Here is a 19,099-nt window from a genome sequence, read left to right as displayed (position 1 = left end):
AGTTAAGCATCCTGTAATGAAGTGAAACTATTTATGCTTCCACTGAGAGAAAGACTTTTTAGATTTTTAACATCTCCCCATTAATGTTCTGGTCTGTGCGACGTCTCAAAAAGTGAAACGAGTCGATTAAAATGAAAATGTCCCTGTCGGCTGACACTTTGCTCTGAGAGTTGGTTATGAAAGACAGCGAGTGACATTCAGAGCGCTCCGATAAACACGGGTCACTGTTTACTATCAATACTGGAAAGTTTCCACTGCAACACGAGCCTGACCAGCCGCTGTGACTGGTTTCCTGTTTGCCCTCATCAGAACTTCAACTGTCACATCATCAACAGCTTCAGAAAGTCTCGGGCGTCGCTGCCTCTCCCCACGAGAGCTCAGGCAGACTGATGCGTATGGAAACACCTCCGCAGACAGACGTGCGGGACGCCGCAGCTACAGCAGTCACAGGAGCGCAGTAAGCTAACAGCTGAGGGGACTGTGGGTTAAAGATGTGACCGGATGGTTACAATGACTCGCCACCCAATGAAGAGCAGCAGCTGTGCTCGGGTTAAACTCGTGAAAACGGTGAAAATAAAACCAAACATGTTACACAAAGAGCGGGCGCGACACTCAGCGAAGCCCGAGTGATCGCCGATCCACCAAAATCACCAATCAGAAACCAAAACAGAAACACGTGAGCCAATCATGTCGCAGCAGAGCTTCAGGACCGTTTCAGACAGAGCCCAGCTTCATCACAGTAAATATGATCATTTTAATCGGAAACAGCACCCCGACGCTGGGAAACTTCAAACTGCATTTTAGGCCAAAGAAAAGCTGCGTGCTGAGGCTCTCTGCCCACGCGTTCAGATCCGAGCACAAAAACACTGTGGAGATTTCCTCTGTGCTACTTCTGGCTCCTAATTAACAGTTTGCAGTTTTCAAATCTGCACGATCGGCCGGTTTTCTTTGTCTTCTATGACTTTAAGTTCATTCAATTTGAACTTTTTGCAGTGAAAATCTGAGAAATTCAATGACAGCTGGAACATCTTTCAGCAAAGTTAGTGTGATTTGGGTTTTATTAATCAGTGATCAACTGTGACACTGCAGCCATTAGGGTGACACCATATATTTGCTTCACTTCTTTGTGCTCAATTTAGAGCTTCAGCTGACGATTGAGTCATAAAAGAGCGAAAAACCACAAATAATCTGTTTAAAATGCAATAAAAACCCAGAAAAGCAGCATTATTTAATGAAAAATCCCTCGGTCCCTCGTCTCTGGGTCTCTCAGAATCAGCTGGATTTTTTATGTTCAATAACTTTAGTTTATTTAATGAAGCCAAGCAAAATTTTACCATCACACATGAATATCTTCAGAGTTACAGGCCCTCTAATTACATGGGAAAGGGTCCAAATTTGCAGTTATTCTGCATTTTTTGATCCCTCACAGCTGACATATCCATGTGAAACTTCCAGGGCTTAAAAAGATGTTGAAGCTCTGTTAAAAAATGCAAACGAATGGGTTTTAAACCCACTCCCAGCGTCACAGTTTGTGCACGAGTGTGAGGAGACGCATGTATAATGTTCTTAATCCACCCTGATGTACTTCAAGATGCGATAACTCTGAAAACATTCAGAATGTGAAGGCTTCATTAAACATGCTGAACTTATCGTACGTTGCTGTTTTCAGTGAAACCAACACATGGATTAATGGACTGCAGAAGCGTCACTATCTGCTCCGTTACCAACACGTTTGGGTGGAGCATCGCTTCGAGGAGAGTCTGGATCGGCGGCACGTTGTCAGAGAAGCAGCAGGTGAGCGCAGACGAGACTCTGCTGAGTTAGAAAGGTGCGACACGACAGGTGAGGCGTGAAATCTGAAAAGCACGATGTCAGGAAGGAGTGGGGGAAAATCAAGTCGCTGAAGCTCTCGGGCGAAAAAGAAAACAGATGCACCACTGACACATAACCACACTCCACACTAGAACACCAAATGTGGATCACTCCTCCACTGAAAATAGTCCCAAGCACATTTCCACCCGTCTGAAAAGTTCAGTTTGGGTTTGTACATTTGATTGGCTGACTGTCATGTGAAATATTGAACAACAAACACATTTTCCTTAAAAATGTATATAAAAAGCGTGTTTAAAATAAATTCCTCAGTATAATTCATCACATTTGGCTGCATTTAAGCGACAAATGGAGACCATCAGAAGATCAGAAGCTGAAGGGACTGCAAACTAAAAATAGGAAACTCTTTCTAATTCATGGTTACTGTTGTGCTTTTAGCGATCTATCTGCTGCATGCTCGTTCACTTGGGCTCAAGGCACACTAACAAGTCTGGACTCGGCTCGGGCCGGGTCCTCCAGGGGTTTTTTGGGGGGTGGGGCCTCTAAACCTCTGTGGATTTATAATATAAAATCACTTTAAAACACGTGTGCTGACAAAAAGCGACTGATCTTTTCTAGTGTTTTGATGGTTAGCTTATCAGTCATAGAACAAAAAATAACGGAGGTGTGGACAGAAAAAGGAAACAGGAAAGGTGTGAAAGTGAAGGCTGCGGTGATGCAGACACTGAGCGGCGTGCATCATGTAGAGTAACGAAGTATGCGTTGGTGAGGGATCTCTGTTCATGTAGTAGCCTCTCCAGCAGGGAGGAGTTTCTGGAGTCTTTTCCTCTTGTTTTAGTGTAAATAAGATCAAAACATTTGTAGTTACTCTCTAAATTTCCTGAGGCACCATTCGAACCCCTCCCCCTTCACCTGCAAAGAACATTAAACACTTGAAACATGACCTCGTGTAGGTGGGAGGTAGCGCTCATGCATCCCTTTATCCATCATTCCTGCTCTTCGGGTTCAGGGATTTCCTCCAGCTAACGACACCCTGCACATCCGTCTCCTGATCCCACGCCCGCTCCAAGCTGCGATCCGGGGAGCGGCGCTTGTTAGGAGATCTTACAGTTGCTGCGGGTGCAGTTCTGCGGCGGGCTCTGCGGCGGACGGATAGACTTGGAGCGCTTCAGGCTGTTGCCTTTGGAGCCGCCGGCTGGGTTGGCCAGCGAGTAGGAGCGTCCGTGCATCATGACGGCATTCATTCCGTTGGCCATGGAGAAGGACTTGAGGTGGGACTTGATTGCGACGGGCAGCGGGAGCTTATCGATGAGGTGGACCGGCGTGCAGGACACGATGGCTCTGCAGCAGAGGTCCTGCAGGCTGAAGACTGCAGAGAGGGAGGGCACAGAGACGAGGTTACCGTCAAACATCCGTTAAGGGAAAATGTCAGGTTTTAGATAAATGCTTTTTATTACCGATTTATGAACAGATTGTAACAAAACTAAAGAAATCAGACCTCTTTCGACTCTTATTGCCTCGAATAAACTGAGGACTGACACACAGGAGGAAGCTCAGACTGAAAGAGGCGAGTTTCAGCACACTGAGCCCGACTCTGTTCTCTATAAAGTCTCAAAGGACGTGCAGGACATCACTTCCCACTGCTTTATACTGTAATTACACACGAAGGAGACAGAGCGATGACAGGAATGAGCTCAAATTAATTAGTTTGAGAGAGCTTGTGTGGCGATATGACATCCATCTGCTGATGGGCTCCACAGTGCTTCACAGACTCATTTTCTCTTGCTCTCGGCGGTAGTGAAAATCCAGCAGAGTGCAGTTTAACAACCCATCTTTCCTCACTTTGATGACCCCAGCTCCACATCCACCCACCTCTGTTGGGCCTCCAGAACTTCTCCATGCCATGCCTCATGAGGACGATGCGCGACAGCTCCGTGAACGACTCGATGACGTTGAAGTTGCACAGCGGGCTCACTTCAAAGAAGGTCATGCCATTCTTCTCGGCGTACGCTCTCGCCTGCTCGGTGGGAACTTGCCGCTTGAAAGCCAGATGTAAACGGTTACCCACGAGGATCCGAGGCACGCCTGGGGCATGCTGGGAGAAAAAAAAGTGAGATGATGTTTGAATTGGATTATTGGTGCTTTTTGCAACTTTAAGTCCCTGAAAGTAAAAAGGGGTTTTGCAAGTTAAGCACAGGACGTCAGCATGCAGCGCGTACCTCTCTCTAATTCATCCCAGTCTGTTCTGCAAACTGAATGAAACATGACTGCAGTGACCGTCACCACTAATCTGTTTCTTCTCAGAGTTTCTGCTCACTTTTCACACTCAGACCACCTCCAATGACGTCATCTACCTTTGCCATTGGTACAGGTGTTCCACAGGGACCTATTCTTGGTCCTCTTTTATTTATCATATTATTTAAAAGTACTCAGCTATTCACGTATATAAAACTTCTGTAACTATTTCAGACTCTGGATGGATGTCATTAGTACAGGTGTTCCACAGGGAAGTATTCTTGGACTTCTTTTATTTACTCTATTACATCTTTGACTCAAAAACTAATGCACATTTTTACGCAGATGACACTGCGTTATATACCACTGGATCTTCCCTTATCCTGATGACTGCAAAACTACAGCCTGCTGATACATTAAAGAAATATTTCAGCAAATGTAAATGTGTTCTAAACTACGACAAAACTAATCACATGTTATTGGTGAGGTCACTAAAAACCATAATTTGGTCTATACTCAAACCCTTCATGGTATTAAAATGTAAAAATTTGATTGGTGTAAAGAGTCGATACCACACTGACTCATATGGAACACCTACCAAGAAAACTGAAGATTAAGTTGGATTTTGCTAAAGAAATACATCTTTTTCCCCTTTTTCGAGGTTGTAAGATCATTCCACAATCTAAAATTTATCTGGACTTGATTGTGGCGATGATGTTTGTATTCATGTTTGGCACATCCTGTCGCCATCGTCTTTGGGTGTTTTCCACTATTAGAAACACCATCTCATATGCCACTGGCTCTTCCAATGATCCCGCACGATAAATGTGCAACCTACAAATTTCTCTGTGATGGTGATATTATTACTGTACTGTATATGAAGAAGCCAGATGGTCCTGCTTAGCAGCACTGCATGATGTTTATTTATAAGACTACTTCATCTTACATCTGAGCCCCTGCTGTTGCGTTTAAATATAATAACACTGTCTGGTCACAGGACACTTCTAACATTAGTTGGACGTTTTACTCACACTGAAAACTGGATTTAAATACTTTGCAAACCTATAAGTGAGCAACAAAAACACTGGAACATGTATTTGTCTTTCCCCTTTTGCACATCCTTTTCTTAAGTGTCGGTGTCCCTTAAAATTAGATCTCAAAACTGACCTGTTAAAATAGAGAACACTACTACTACAGAGAAAAAGAAGAAGAAGGTCATTGGTTCAGTTTCTCTGTTTGTTAGCTGGACAGCTCAAAACATTATGCTTGAAAATTTTAAAATCAAACTGACTCAGGAGTGATAACCATCACTCCTGAGTCTGAGATCAGTTTTTAAAAAAGGGAAAATGAGATGAAATGACAATACTGTTGTAAGGAGACAGAAGCACAGCAGAGGATTCAGAAAAATTATGTGTCAGCATCTGTTGTGCAGTTCTTAAGAATGTGGTCACGGCCAAAAGTTAAAGGCTGTGACTTTTCATTAGACCCGGTGCTTTTTGGTGCAAATAAGACTCAAACAGCACTCAGATGAACTGTTAAAAGTATTTCCTGTCTTTAATATGTACTGATTTATGTATAGAAGCATTTAAAGCTTCAAACAGGAAATGCTGACTGACTGAGCCAGAACAGAAGCTTGTTTTTGTTTTTCATACCCAGAAGTTGCAAATCCACACAGCACAGGAGCTGATTGGTCTACAACGTTATCATAACTACTCTGGTAGCTGTAGGCATCACAGATTTGGGGGTTTCAGGACTTGCATTAGACGCACTGCAGACTTTCAGGAAATCTGAATATTTCAAACTTTTTAAAGCTGAACGTCCGTCATTAGGGACCTGCTGCATCATCATCCCTGCACACTTTGCTGTGTTACAGCTTTTTCTTTCCTCTTCTGTTCCTGCAGCATTAGATTTTATCTTTCATCTTGCAGGGATTATCTTAGATTAGTTTAATCTTACACTTTAACTTCGATGCTGAGAAAACATATATGAGTAAGCAGTGAGTTACTTTGTATGTGTGTGTCCTTCCTGCTGATTTGGAAACAAAGAGGATGTCCTCTTTGTCTGTGTGTGTGTGTTGGTATTTTTGGCCTTTGGAATGTGCGTTCCCGTTTGGCCTTTCCTGCTCCACCTCCACAGAATTAAACACTTTTAAGGACAGAAATAAAAACGAGATAGTCGACTCAAGAATCTCTGGAAGGCGAAACATAAACAGATGACAACTGATGACAGTTTGCTGGCTGTAAACTGATTACATTCAAATATTTGATCACCAATTTTCTGCAACAAATGTTGCACCAGATTTGCCTGAATATACGTTTAGATGTTCATATATTATTTTTTATCCTTTTTCCTCTGATGTTCACTGGTTTGTGTTACGGCTTGTTTATAGGAATCTCTATAAAGGACTCGGCCAAGAAAAGCTGCAGTTCCTCTAACGTCCAGCAGAGGCTCCAGCAGTTAGTCAGTCCCCAGAGACTCCCGACAGAAATAAACATGTTTACAGCCTGACACAGAAACTGTTTTGTCTCTACAGATAATTTCTCCTTCATAACAACAGTACAGGAGGAGAATGGTTTTATAACTCACCTGTTTACATCTGAAATCAAAGTAAGAGCATCAATTAAAACTAAATAATCATTTTAAACACAGCAGGACATGATGTAGAAAAGAAACCAGGCTCAAAGTGTGTGCAAACTCTTTATGCTAATGCAGAGAATAACTCAGGTGTGGGTCACATGGTCAGACTGGATTCATTAGAAACAAAGCCAAACTCTCAAACGCTCACCTCATCGATCTCTCTGATCCACCTGTCGATGCCGTCGAAGGACCACCTGTTGGTGATGTCATACACCAGCAGGATCCCCTGAAGAGAGACAAACGATGTCAGCGCGCAAACTCCAGCAGCATTTAAATGAATGCAGCTGTTTGCTCCTCACCTGAGCTCCGCGGGAGTACGAGCGAAAGATGGTGCAGAACCTGCCCTGTCCCGAGGTGTCCCTGAGGAAAGGCAGCACATTAAACACTCAGGTCTGTGCAGCTGCAAGCAGATAAATCCTTCTTCTGCTTTCGGGGTAAACAGCACAAAGCAGCAGGCTTCAGCCAACAGGACGGAAATCTGAGCTGACTTCTTTTTGGGGGTTTCAGATTCAGCAGAGCCAGCGATGGTCCTCCAAACTGAGGCAAAAACATGCAACTCAATCCCCTTCATCCCTCTATCTACAACACTTTCAGCCTGCTCGCGCTCTGACCCAAACCCTCCATGATCTGCCGCAAATGCCACAAATTTATATCAAAACGTGCAACTTGATCAAAGATAAGAGTGCTTTGGTCTTTGGTAGTGAGTCGCTTTAAGTATTTTTTATAAAATGAGTAAACGACTGCACTTTTTCCCACCACTGAAGTGATTTTGAAACCATCTTAAAGAGTGAAAGGTCCCGCCTACTTTGATGGTTTCCTGGTAAAATACTTCTGAGAGCACCAAAGTTTAAATGGGTCACGGAGCTCTGAGGGAACGGCTGTTTGGATCTCTCTCAGGCTTTTTCACAATTGCACTTTAAGTTTTGAGAAGATTCGAGTTTTCCCTTCACTCTGCATTCCAGGGTGATGACATCCACTCCAAGTTCTCTGCCTGGAGATTACTCTGGGAGAAAAAATGTCTTTCCCATTGTTTCACGCCCGGACCCTTCCCCTCCACAAGCACGAGTTCTACATCGACGCGCCGGCATTTTTCTCCTCTTTCACCTGATGTTAGAAAGGAGTTACTGTTACGACACAAACCCCAGAATGGAGAGCGTGCCCAACAAGACTTCCACAGGGACGCATTACAAAACAGCTCCCAAACTTCAGCTGGAAATCAGAAGCAAATTTAATGCTTCAATAACAACTACACTGGGGATGAATCCACCTGGTTAACTATACTCATTATCTAACAAATAACACGGCTGTACTGTGCTAACAGACTGCTCAACGAGCCGATGCCGGCAGGAAGGTCAGATCCGACCTCCAGCTCTCTCAGTCCTCATACAGCCGCGTCCCCGGGCAAGACGATCAATCCTAAATTGCTCCTGATGCGCCGATTTGAAGTGTGAGTGACACAGAACAGGCTCTTAAAAGCAGGGAAGAAAGTGCTGCATTAAAGTGTGTGTGAGCTCTTGAACGTGGCTTGTAGTGCAGAAGCACTAAAAGTAGAAAAGCATAATAAAACTATCAGTGCATTTACGGCTCCCTGTCATCCAAACATGGGTTCAATATATAAATAAAAGACAGCCAGACGGTAACGACGATGGTGGTGGGGGCTTCAGTGTTTAGACCCAGCCTGTGGTCAGACTGGGTCTTTGTTTGCATCTAAACCTGCGACGTTCACTGTATCTCACACACTGCATTTCCAACCCACCACTGTGTGAAGTGTCTGTGAGGTAGTTCCTACTACAGCGAGCGGCAGCAGGACTGCACATTCCTACAACTGCATGCACACAGACTTAAAATATGGTAAATCTAAGGACGTCTGAGCCGTGGGCACAAGATAACAATAGACTCAAGGCAGTTTAAATGACATATAATCAGTGCAGGCTGTGGGTTTGGCTCAAACTCAGAATCACTTTATAGTTCTGACTGGTTTATTCTCCAACACAGTAACTTATTTATTCAGATACTCTGCAGGTCAGACGTGAGCTCAGCCTGCAGTCTCACACAGAGCTGCACACACCAGAGAACTCATGATTCTCAGACTTATGCAAACCGGATTGACACACGGCATGAGAATAAAATCTCTTTTTTCAGGTTTAAAAACCAGCTGCTCCGCTTTTCCAAGCAGCATCAGTCCATCTACGCGCTGCCGTCTGAGAGGATCATCTGTTGTGCAGCGTACCAGAAAACAAACATTTTCTGGCTTCTTTACGCCTGCACACCTCCAACTTCACGAACCGCATCCTTACTGAAGTGCTTCTAAAAAATCCCAAATGTTCATAAAACAGCTGCATGCTGATGGTTTTCCCAAGGAAAATAGTCCCTGTGCTTGTTGGGGACTATTTTCAGCAGCAGATTAATCCACGTCTGGTGCTCCGGTGAGCATTCATGCCACCAGGACGGCGTATGTGGGCTTGAGTCACAGTAAACTAATGAGGGGACATGTAAACAATGGACAACATGGAGCCTCAGAATAACAAACTGATTCTTGTTAGGTGAAACAATTTCATGTTGTGCTTTTGGTCTTATCGTGGATTTGATGGTAATAATAATCCCAGAAGTTTTCAGCATCTGCTGTTTTCCAACCTCAGAGACTCCGAGGAGCCCGAGTCACCACACAGGAAAAAAAAGGACGCCGAGGATGAAGGAAAAAAAAAAAGAAGAGGAAGAGGAAGAGGGGGATATTGACACTGTAAAACAGCGAGGAGAGGAGGCGAGACTGAGGCAGCAAAATAAAGATCCTGCATCACGCAGCTGCCTTCAAACTTCTTTCTTCACACAGAAGACGAGGCGTCGGTTCCCCCCTCAGGAGTCGAATTCCTTGCCCTACTTCCACCAAACAGGCCTCGCCTAGCACTGCAGACAAATACGTGAATCTGCTGCGACTCCACAGATACAGGATTACGTCACCGGCATGACAGCGTGCAAAGAGACCGTGCACATGCACCTCGCAGCTTTAAAATCATGGCAGTTATGAAAGCTGTGAGCTGAAAGTACGGGCACGTGACAGAAGGGCTGAGACACGGAAGATGATAAGAAAAAACTCAGCGTGGGAAACAGATCTGACTGTAGTGCCAGTAAAGCTGTCTTCATTGCAGTGAGATTCCTCTTTATCTTCAGAAACATCTACTGGACCATCTACTGGCAGGTGGAGGTGCTGTTTACTTCCTCCTAAGGAAATGACTTCACCTGTATGGGAGTTGATGCGAGCTGGTTTCCTCCTGAACTGCCTCTCTCCTGGAGGCTGCTAGCTATTCATTGGCTTTGGTTTGATTGTGCAGCTTCACGTTAGCGCCCGTTCTCTGTGGTCTGCTAGTTTCTGTGCTGTTGTAAACAAAGCGAGGTGGAAGACGGTTCTGCAGTACTTTGACACAGAGGCTGTAATCCAGTCCACTTATTACTGACCCACTCTCTGTACAGGCGTGATGATGCTAGCCACACAGCGTGAGATGCTTTGCATGGTGTGGAGCGCCACAGACGACTCACAGTTTGTACAGGTGATGTTTGGCCTCGTCCCTGCTGTTGTAAGTTTAGAGTCTTTACTTTCAGACCCATCATCAAAGTCTGTTTTTACTCCAGTTTAAACTTAATCTGTTTAATATAATCTTCTTCTATTTGTTCATTTTTACAAATTTAAAAACATTCCCTTAAATGTTAATCTGCCTTTGCTCCCCTCACTTCGGCTCATCTCCTGTTGCTTTTAAACGAGCTACATAAACAGTAACTGAGCCTCACTTCTTCTCTTCATTCCCTCCAACTCTGTGTTCAGACTTAGAGACAATAAAACTGTTTTTCCAAACACAGAAAACAGAAAGAAAAAAAAAAAAAAACTATCAATAAAAACTTTTCCCATTCCTCACTAAACCAAAGGCATGCTCCATTTCTGCTTTAATGTGACCAAACTCTGGCTTCAGGCCACAGACACATACTGCAGGATTTTAGAGTGGATGCAAGAAAAAATGCAAAAATAAAACCGTGTCCTTACCACAGCTCCAGCTTCACTCTCCTGCCGTCCAGGAGAATAGTGGTGGTTTTGTAGTCGATACCTGGACAAGAAGAGAGCGAGAGATGGACATTAGGGAGATAGAAGCACAGAAAACGATAAAAATCAATCAAGTACAATACTCAGTCAGAGAGGCTGGAGGAAGTGACTCATCACCACCATGAACACTTGAAACACGACGCAGACGACCGTGACGTTCTTTAAAAATGTCCCAACCACGTGTTTAGGAATGATAACAAACACAACGCCGCTCTTTCATGGCTCTGATTCTATATCTAAACAGTGTATTTCATATGGCTTCAGTTGCATAACAGAAAATATCAACTCCTAAGTAATCAGGTGGCAGTTTAACGCTTTGCTGTGCTGCCGAGAGGATCAAAAAAGTCATTAAAACCATTAACGTTGGGACTGAAAGCTTCACCTGATCCTTCAGCTGAGTTTACGTTTTACCCATTACACCTTCATCCGTCCATCACAAAATGCCGTGACAAACTTTTGTGTGTGACCTGTAACGAGCCTTTACACGCCGCGTTTACCATTTAGCCATTGTGATGGAGGCGGACTGTGGCGCGGCGCCACACACAGCTAACAGCTCGTTCTGTTCTGTCCTTGTTGTTCAGCTCTGCTCTGACAAACCTGTCAGACCGCTACACCTGCCACCCCACCGCGCCACGTCTGGACATGTTCCTGAGGTTTGCACTGAGCCTGCTTCCACCTGAGGCCTCACAGGTGAGCCTCACAGGTGAGCCACTGAATACTCCGATTCTCACCTCTGATAAGATGTTTATCTTTTTGCTCAACAGGTTCTCGCGTCACTAAATGGTTTTTGTGTTTTTATCCTGGAGTCTAATTAGCTTTGCATGATTCACAGTTTAAAATAATCCTAAAGGCTGACCACAGACTGGATAAAGATCAGGGATGTTTCCCGACTGTGGATCTATAAGGTTTATTTGATAATGAAAGTTCTCACTTCAGAGACCGCCACCAAACCTCTCCTGGAAGAAGTTATTTGTGTTTGGTATGTTCAGCCTTTAAAGAGCAGAAACGGGTCAGCCTGGAGCTCTGATAAGAAGGGCGAACACTGTAAATAAGGACTCTTTGTTTCTCAGTAAAACTCTTTGAAACTCATGAAATTCTCATGAATGTTCTTCACTGTACCACAGAAACATGTAAAAGTATTCACACAGACAAGTCCTGCGTTACATTCCCACAGTTTCACTTTTCCTCGCTGCCCTTTAAGGCAAAGCTCAGCGAATCTTCAATCCACAGCCATTATTAACACTAATGAAAGAGACAATAGCTCTATCAAATGTTACTGTGTCAGCCTCCGGCGGTTAGCAGGACCACATTACTAAGATCTTCCAATTTTCCCGGCAACATGAAGCTGCTGCCGGGCTAAAGTGCTGAGCTCAGGCTGGCCTAATTGAATCGGAGCGAGTGCAGGGCTTCGTAGCGAGCGCTTCCTTCCCCCTCATATCCAGGGTGCACTTAGGACATCCCAGATAATCAATAGCTTCTCTAATGTCTCAGCTGAAAACTGCTTCTATTCTGGGAACGGACTCACTTTGTGGGAGAGACGTGTGAAGCTTCAGGCTTTCAGCTTTTGCTCAGACCGCGTCGAAGAGGCTTTGACATGGTCGCAAATTAGAGCGCCTCATCTAAAAGCGCTGCGCAGTTAAACTCCTTCCACCAGAAACTAAACACAAGCCGACATGCTGCAGACTGCTCCTGTCTCATTCACAAGTCCAACACAATGAAAATGCAGCTTGATGCATCATATTTCAGTTTAATGCGCACTTCCATCTGTCATTTATAAAAGCGCCTGCAGACATATCACATTACCAGCACTGACCATACTGCAGGAAAACACTGATGGACCAGCTGCGCAGTTCATCAGCTGCTTTCACCTGAACCTTCTTCCTTTTTACACCATCAGAGAGTGATCATAAATACTGCATCTCCCAGCATCTGAGGAATCGTGCCACAGGACCAAGCTGCCTGTTGGCACTCAGCAGCATCACGGAGACCCTCCCTCAGTTCGTGTGTGTGTTTGGAGATGGGTACACTTCAGCCTCTCTAAGCCAGATTAAATGTTTCACTGCAACAGCTGCAGGTGATAAAACCCTGGCTGTGACGGAGGTCCTCTCCTCCACTTGATCCCTTCACTTCCAGCCAGTTTGAAAAACAGACGTTTCCCAGAAACAACAACACTGAGCATAAAAATAAATAAATAAATAAATCAGACAAACTCCAAGCCCACTGTGGACTGAAGCTGATGGAGTCTGCTCGGCTGGCTCAGTGTGAGCTCGGCGTAGCAGCACATAAACCAGTTCTCCACCTGCTAGTTGGAGATTCTCTCCATCTAACAGATCAGAGCTGCCCTCGCCAGCTGCAGTCGATGCCCGTCCTATTACAGGACTGGGAACTAATTAACACGGAGGACCACCACGCCAGCAGCACGCACTGAAGAACAGACGCCTACCCTGGTATATATCATAACTGTTTCTACCATCAGAGAGGAAACAGCTTTGAGGTTTTGGACCAACTTCTTAGAGAAGGAAGCAGTTTTTGCATTAAAAAACAACAAAAAAAATCCACTCAGGACTGTTGCTAGCTGATCAGATGAAAGATGAATGTTTGTTGCTGCCCTGCTGTCAGGCCAGCTCCTAAACAGTCTGTAAAAGAGGAAGCAGCCCCATTTGATGAGAGGAAGATCAAAAGAATTCAAAGAGCTTCATTAAATATGGAGTGCAGAGTGGATCGCAGCTTCGATGGGGATGTTTGTGCCGACGGAAGCGCTGCTATTGATTTCCATCCCTCTGGCAAAGGCAGGCTAGAGTGCCTGCGAGGACCCTGAATATTTCAGAAGGGAAAATCAGGACAGAAGGACAGATTTTGATTGGATAACGCTGTCCTCAGGCTGTGATTAGCTGGCTGTCGGGTTTGGGGGTGCCAGCTGGATAGACCGGTCTGTCACATTGCCTGCTCTGTCATTAGAGTTTGTGTGCTTTATCGATCACAAATCAGACGTCCATCAACGGCACAGAAGATACAAAGACATGTCTGCGATGCACGAGAAGACGGCGACTGTTTTCATTATCAAACCGATTATAGATCGAACAGTTCACAAACCCACCGTTTCATCCATACCTCAACCTTCTTCTCTGGTGAGGATAACTGGAGTTCACAAATCTACGCATGTGTTCATGCTGAGGGTCTCTACAAACAATCCTTATGAACTGAATGATAACGAGGAATAATAAGGAATTAGGGTTTAACCTTTTTTTAAACTTATTCTCGTTCAAACAAAGCAGAAGACAGAAGGTCACAACAGTGACGAGCACATTAAAACCAGATCTGGGAATTTCCAAACATCTGGGGATAAATGAAGTAAATCTTTTTATTCATCAAAATGACTTCCATCCTTGCTGGATGTCATTAGTCTAATTTCTTTGAACTATATCCCAGTGATGCTGGAAGAACTGCGTTTAAGCCGACCAGCCAGAAGGAGGAGGCTGTTCCAGCGTTTAGGAGCCTCAAAAGCAGCTAGACGAGTTAACCTGATGATCAGACTGCTGGAACACTCAGAGGCTGCTTTGCAGGCTCGAGCCGTGTCGGGTAATTAACGACATTTTAAAATGATTTCACTTTGAGGCAATAAAGAGAAGCAAAACATGGCTGACGTTAGTTCTAGTTAGCGACACAGCTGCTGTGCATTAATAATTTCTAAGAGGATTTCAAATAATTTCCCCTGATCTGAGATATGCTTCATGGCTGATAACAGCAGGCTTTAGCAGAGAAGACAATTAACAAAAGCTGAAAAGACATCTCAGCGCATCAGTTAGACAAATGAGGCTCTTAAACCTTTCTTATTTCAGTGCACAACAATGAAATATCCCCCAAGGACTCGACCAAGCTCAGCCCTCCATTGTGTTGTTATTATGATGGACTGGTTCACTTGAGAGCATCACCGCTGCTGCTTGCAGGCCGGCTCATTCTCTTCCTCCTTATCTTCTAAAGTGACGGCGGGTTTAGCGTGAGGAACAAAGAACTGGAAGGTAAATGAAAAGTTGAAGCTGGACTAACAGACTGACACAGTGCTGGAGACGCACTCTCACCGGGTAATTAGTCATAATTAATGCTCGTTTCCATCTGAAGCTTTAAAGCATTTTGATGGTCGGGATTTTTTAAATGTAAAAGTTTGTCACTTTGTCTGTTTTTAAAGGTGGTTTAAAGCTTTTATAGCACCTATATTAACAGAACAGGCTGTCGTCAGCTGGATTCATACTAGTTTACTCCTCCAGTCTCCATCTGCTCCACTCTGTGTGCGAGGAGGTGCACTCGCAGTGAGACTGAGAGCCGTGAAACTAATGAGGCCAAAAATAACAACAGGGATACTCTCACACTGAGAGGAGTGCATTTTTCACTTTACTTGTTATCATTTATTTCATTAATAAACATCAAGTTGACTCTAATGACAAAAACGTGACTCCCATCTTCTTCTTCTGACTGTGAAATACCAGCTTATTGAATGTACCCTGGTATTGAAGCAAAGCCGCTGGCATTGTATCGCAAACAGAATAAATTGGATCAGTGCACCAACTATGCATACGCCCCAGGTGGCGCTCTTTAAAGAAGGATAACAGGAATGACTGCTCAGCCCTCAGCTGACCATGTCCACAAAAAGTATAATACCTTGATTACAGACGGACAGCTGGAGACCCGACGGCTGAGCGCTCCTTCCCGCTATACTTCTTAAAGACCACCGGTTGGATCACGTGAATAGTTGGTGAAAGTCTGCGTGGCTACAAATAACAGCCAGGCACGCGCACGGTCACCGTCTGATGATGGTCCCAAAGTCAAACGAACACTGCGGCATCACTGAGAGTTAAAAACTGTCTAAATTCTTTCATCTGTAATAAAATCATCAGCGTTGCTGCTTCACCAGGTGTAACTATTAAGTTTAACATCCAGGCATCCATGAAAACAGAATTCATTACATTTAACGGAGTTAGACGTTAGCGGAAGTTAGCTCGCTAGTTTCGCTCTGTTATTAAATATGATTAAAGTCACGGCAAAAAAAAACCACACTTGTAAACATGCCTGTCTTCACCACACGAAGCATGTGTCGAAGGGTACAAAACATAAAAGGTGCACGAGTGGCCAAAATGACACCAAAGTGCGCCTTGTGGCAGTGACAAGGATGAAAAAGGTGAGTATAACAGGCGCCACTGTCATGACCTTAGCTTCATCCCAGGTTACGTTCTGTGAGTTTCTGTTTAAAGACTCCTGGTTTCCACTGACTCGTCTGACAGTATGCTCTAAGTGCAACAGAGAGTTAGGAATACATTTTATACATGAAACCTGTTCACTTATATTTTACTAATGCCATCGGATGAAGCTGTGCAGCAAAGTTCCAGCTGAAAATGCTTCCCACTGTGTCGGAATTTGCATGTATGCTGTTGGTGATGAATCAGTCATAAAAATGTTTTCATGTTTAGTCTGTTTCACACTTCTGGAGCTGCAGTTAGTTGATCAGAGATCTATTAGAGAGACATTTATTTCAGTTACACCTCACTGAACTCCTACACTGAAGGTGAGACCTTCTGACCTCCATAGCAGCTCAAAAACAGCTGATGTTGTTAAACTAAAACACGGCCGGCTCTGTTTTTTCCCCCACAGTTGGCCGCCGCTGAAGGTGTTTAGGAATAAGAAGAGGAACTACGCTCACTGAATAATAACCTGTTTTTACACTGACATCAGAGAAAGCATTGTTTATCCACTATGTGCAACAACAATGCACACACACATCCATGACCGCCTGACTCACTGCTGTGTTGTGAAGTTCAGTGTATGTGAATTGTGTCATTGTACGCTCTCCACAGCAGCAGCGGTGGTGGCGTGCGCAGCTTGTATGTTCAGGACTTCAGTGATGAGCCAGCAGGAGCCCGATCAGCTGAGGTGGGAGTGACTCACCACTACTGTAAGCGTAAGGGGACTCTGCAGATCCATCCTGCAGGCTGTCCAGGATCTCGCCTTTGCCCACGTCGCTGTCTCCTACCAGGAGGAACTTCAGCAGGTAGTCGTAGCTTTTCACTGGGCTGCCCTGGCTGCCCATCCTGTCTCACATGGAGGTCGAGGGAGTAGTCTCCAAGAAGCTGAAGGGGAAACCAAACAGCACCCTTACGCGTTGCTATTCTCTGATACACAGTCTGTTATGCCATGAATGTTCCGCATGCGGGTCTGGGAGTCTTTGTTTTGCCTGTTAACAGTCTTCTAAACTGTTTAATTTCAGGCAAAGAAAAAAAAATAGGAAAAAGGGGGTCACAGTCTCAGAGGAATGTCCTGTTTGGCTGCCAAAAATGTGGTTGTGGAAAGTAAAACATTGTTTAAAGATAAGAGCAATAATAGTTTTGGGAGGGAGGAAAAACTGGCACTGACAATTTAAAATTATGTTAAAAAAGAACAAAAGACTTTTCTTTGCGAGATTAAAGATTAAAGCACATATTTAAAGTGTAACTGGAGCTGTGGAATGATTGTTGTAGTTGCAAGAAAATATGATTACTGTCTGCACTTACTTTAGACTAAGTCTAGCAGCTGTTGCTTTTAAAGCAGATCTTTTTGTGACACATCAAACTCTCAAACCTGGAGGGTGTCTTTTTGTTGTCATTTCAGCGCAGCTTTCCGGCTAACAACAGGCTAGCCCCAGCCCCGCTAGCTAGCTTAGCTATTATCCCTGCTGCTGCTATCCCAGACTGCTAAAACAGTAATCATATAACGACACCAAAGCGCTGATTTTAGCCATGCACAGGTTTAGCTTATTGAATAACTTTCTACAGAATAAAACAACGATGTTGCTTTGTAACAGGCAGCTAACCGCGGCTGGGCTTCAGCTGGAGTCTGAGTGATTTCAGGCCGCCTGGATGGCTTTCTTCAGACCGAGATGACAAAGATTCTAGTAACTTCACTGTAATCCAGAAAATTCCCACATCTGTGGCGGAATCAAAAGGCCGCGGAGCATCTACGTCCAGTCCAAATCTCTGTGAGTGATCTCAGTCCGTGCTGTTTCCATTTTTCTCCATTATCCTCAGTCATAACCACACATAAAGCCCCTCAGTGCTGCTCGCGGATACAGCGACGACTGACCGAGTTCAGCGCTGACAGATCCGTGCTCTCTGCTGTCCCCGCCCACCCACAACATCGCCCCGCCCATTGGGTCCGCGCTGACACGAGCCGCGGCTTCCATTGGACAATGGAAATACCCATCAACGCGTGCTGTCAACGCCGCGCAGATGGCGCTGAGGGAGAATGTGCACAACAAAGATGATTCATTTCTCTGTGAGTGTAAACAGAACAAAGGCAGAAAATTCTCATCACGTGGGATAAACTGGATCAAATCAAAGCTGCGCCCCGTCAGTGAGAAAAACAGAAAATAACCGAGGAAACAAGCAGAAGGACGAGAAATAAATACATGCATAAACGGTATACTTCTGTATTCTTTTCAGTGCGTGCAGACTGCAGTATGAAAAAGAAATCGATAGGAAAATGAATATGAACGAAATTAGGTTAAAGAGTAAAAAAATATATAAACAAATATATGAATGCATAAATAACACCATACCACTTATTTATTTATGTATTAATATTTTCTCTTCATTCCACCACTTATTTCTTTGTTTATTCGGTTCAGCAGTTCAGCAAAACTATAAAGAGAAGATATGTAAGATATTTTTAATAGAAAGTATTTTTTTTACTAAGTGGAAGGTGGAATATTATATAGATTCAAGATTCTTTATTTCTCACATGCATAGTCATACAAGCACAACACACAGTGAAATGTGTCTGATAAGAACAGACACTACCACTAGATATTTAAAGTATTATATTATTTATTGTGTATTTATTGTGTTTTGTTACTTAGAAAATCAAATAAATGAATGGGGTCAAATAGAAAAACACCAAAGTAAATAAATAGGAAAATCAATCCAGTAACTTACAGTTAATGTTCATCTTGCTGCATTTAATAACATGTGTTGTAATTCTGCCACCATCATGTGTTGCTGGGTTTATGCACCAAAATTCACATCCTTTTCTGTTTTTTTATTCATTAGGTATTTGATTGGCACTTTAGGGCCTCCGTATATTTGTGTAAAATCGTTTTTATGGGGGGATTTGGGGAAATCCCGTTTGCCTTCTGTATGAAAAAAGACAATCGGCTCAGTTTAATCTCTGATTATTTTCGGACAAAACAGGCTAAACTCAGATTAAAAGACATGAAAAACTGCATCAAATCTTTCATGTGACTCATCAGACAAAACTCCCTGAAATGCTGGACTGTTCATAAAA

At 43.9% G+C, this 19,099-nt stretch overlaps 1 protein-coding gene across 2 annotated transcripts; it reads right to left on the bottom strand.

Annotated features, from left to right (window-relative positions):
* Positions 1-328: 328 nt before the first annotated feature.
* On the bottom strand, positions 329-17,917 carry rab40c (RAB40c, member RAS oncogene family). 2 transcript variants are annotated; one of them, XM_005924128.3, is made up of 7 exons: positions 17,631-17,917; positions 16,730-16,911; positions 10,736-10,796; positions 7,002-7,062; positions 6,851-6,928; positions 3,703-3,925; positions 329-3,199 (listed from the first exon to the last, which is right to left on the bottom strand). In XM_005924128.3, exons 2-7 carry the CDS (start codon positions 16,869-16,871, stop codon positions 2,925-2,927), a joined length of 840 nt encoding a protein of 279 aa, XP_005924190.1. In that variant the 5' UTR covers positions 16,872-16,911; positions 17,631-17,917; the 3' UTR covers positions 329-2,924. The 2 variants fall into 2 exon arrangements, with proteins under 2 accessions (XP_005924190.1, XP_042077440.1); XM_042221506.1 differs by having other exon boundaries at positions 16,730-17,917.
* Positions 17,918-19,099: the final 1,182 nt, after the last annotated feature.

The sequence above is a fragment of the Haplochromis burtoni genome, unplaced genomic scaffold, assembly GCF_018398535.1.
Source record: "Haplochromis burtoni strain Fernald_Lab_line unplaced genomic scaffold, NCSU_Asbu1 Contig_68, whole genome shotgun sequence".
Classification (NCBI taxonomy): Eukaryota; Metazoa; Chordata; class Actinopteri; order Cichliformes; family Cichlidae; genus Haplochromis; species Haplochromis burtoni.
The sequence above is the reverse complement of the archived record's forward strand: the minus strand, read 5'-3'. Positions and strand labels throughout refer to the sequence as shown.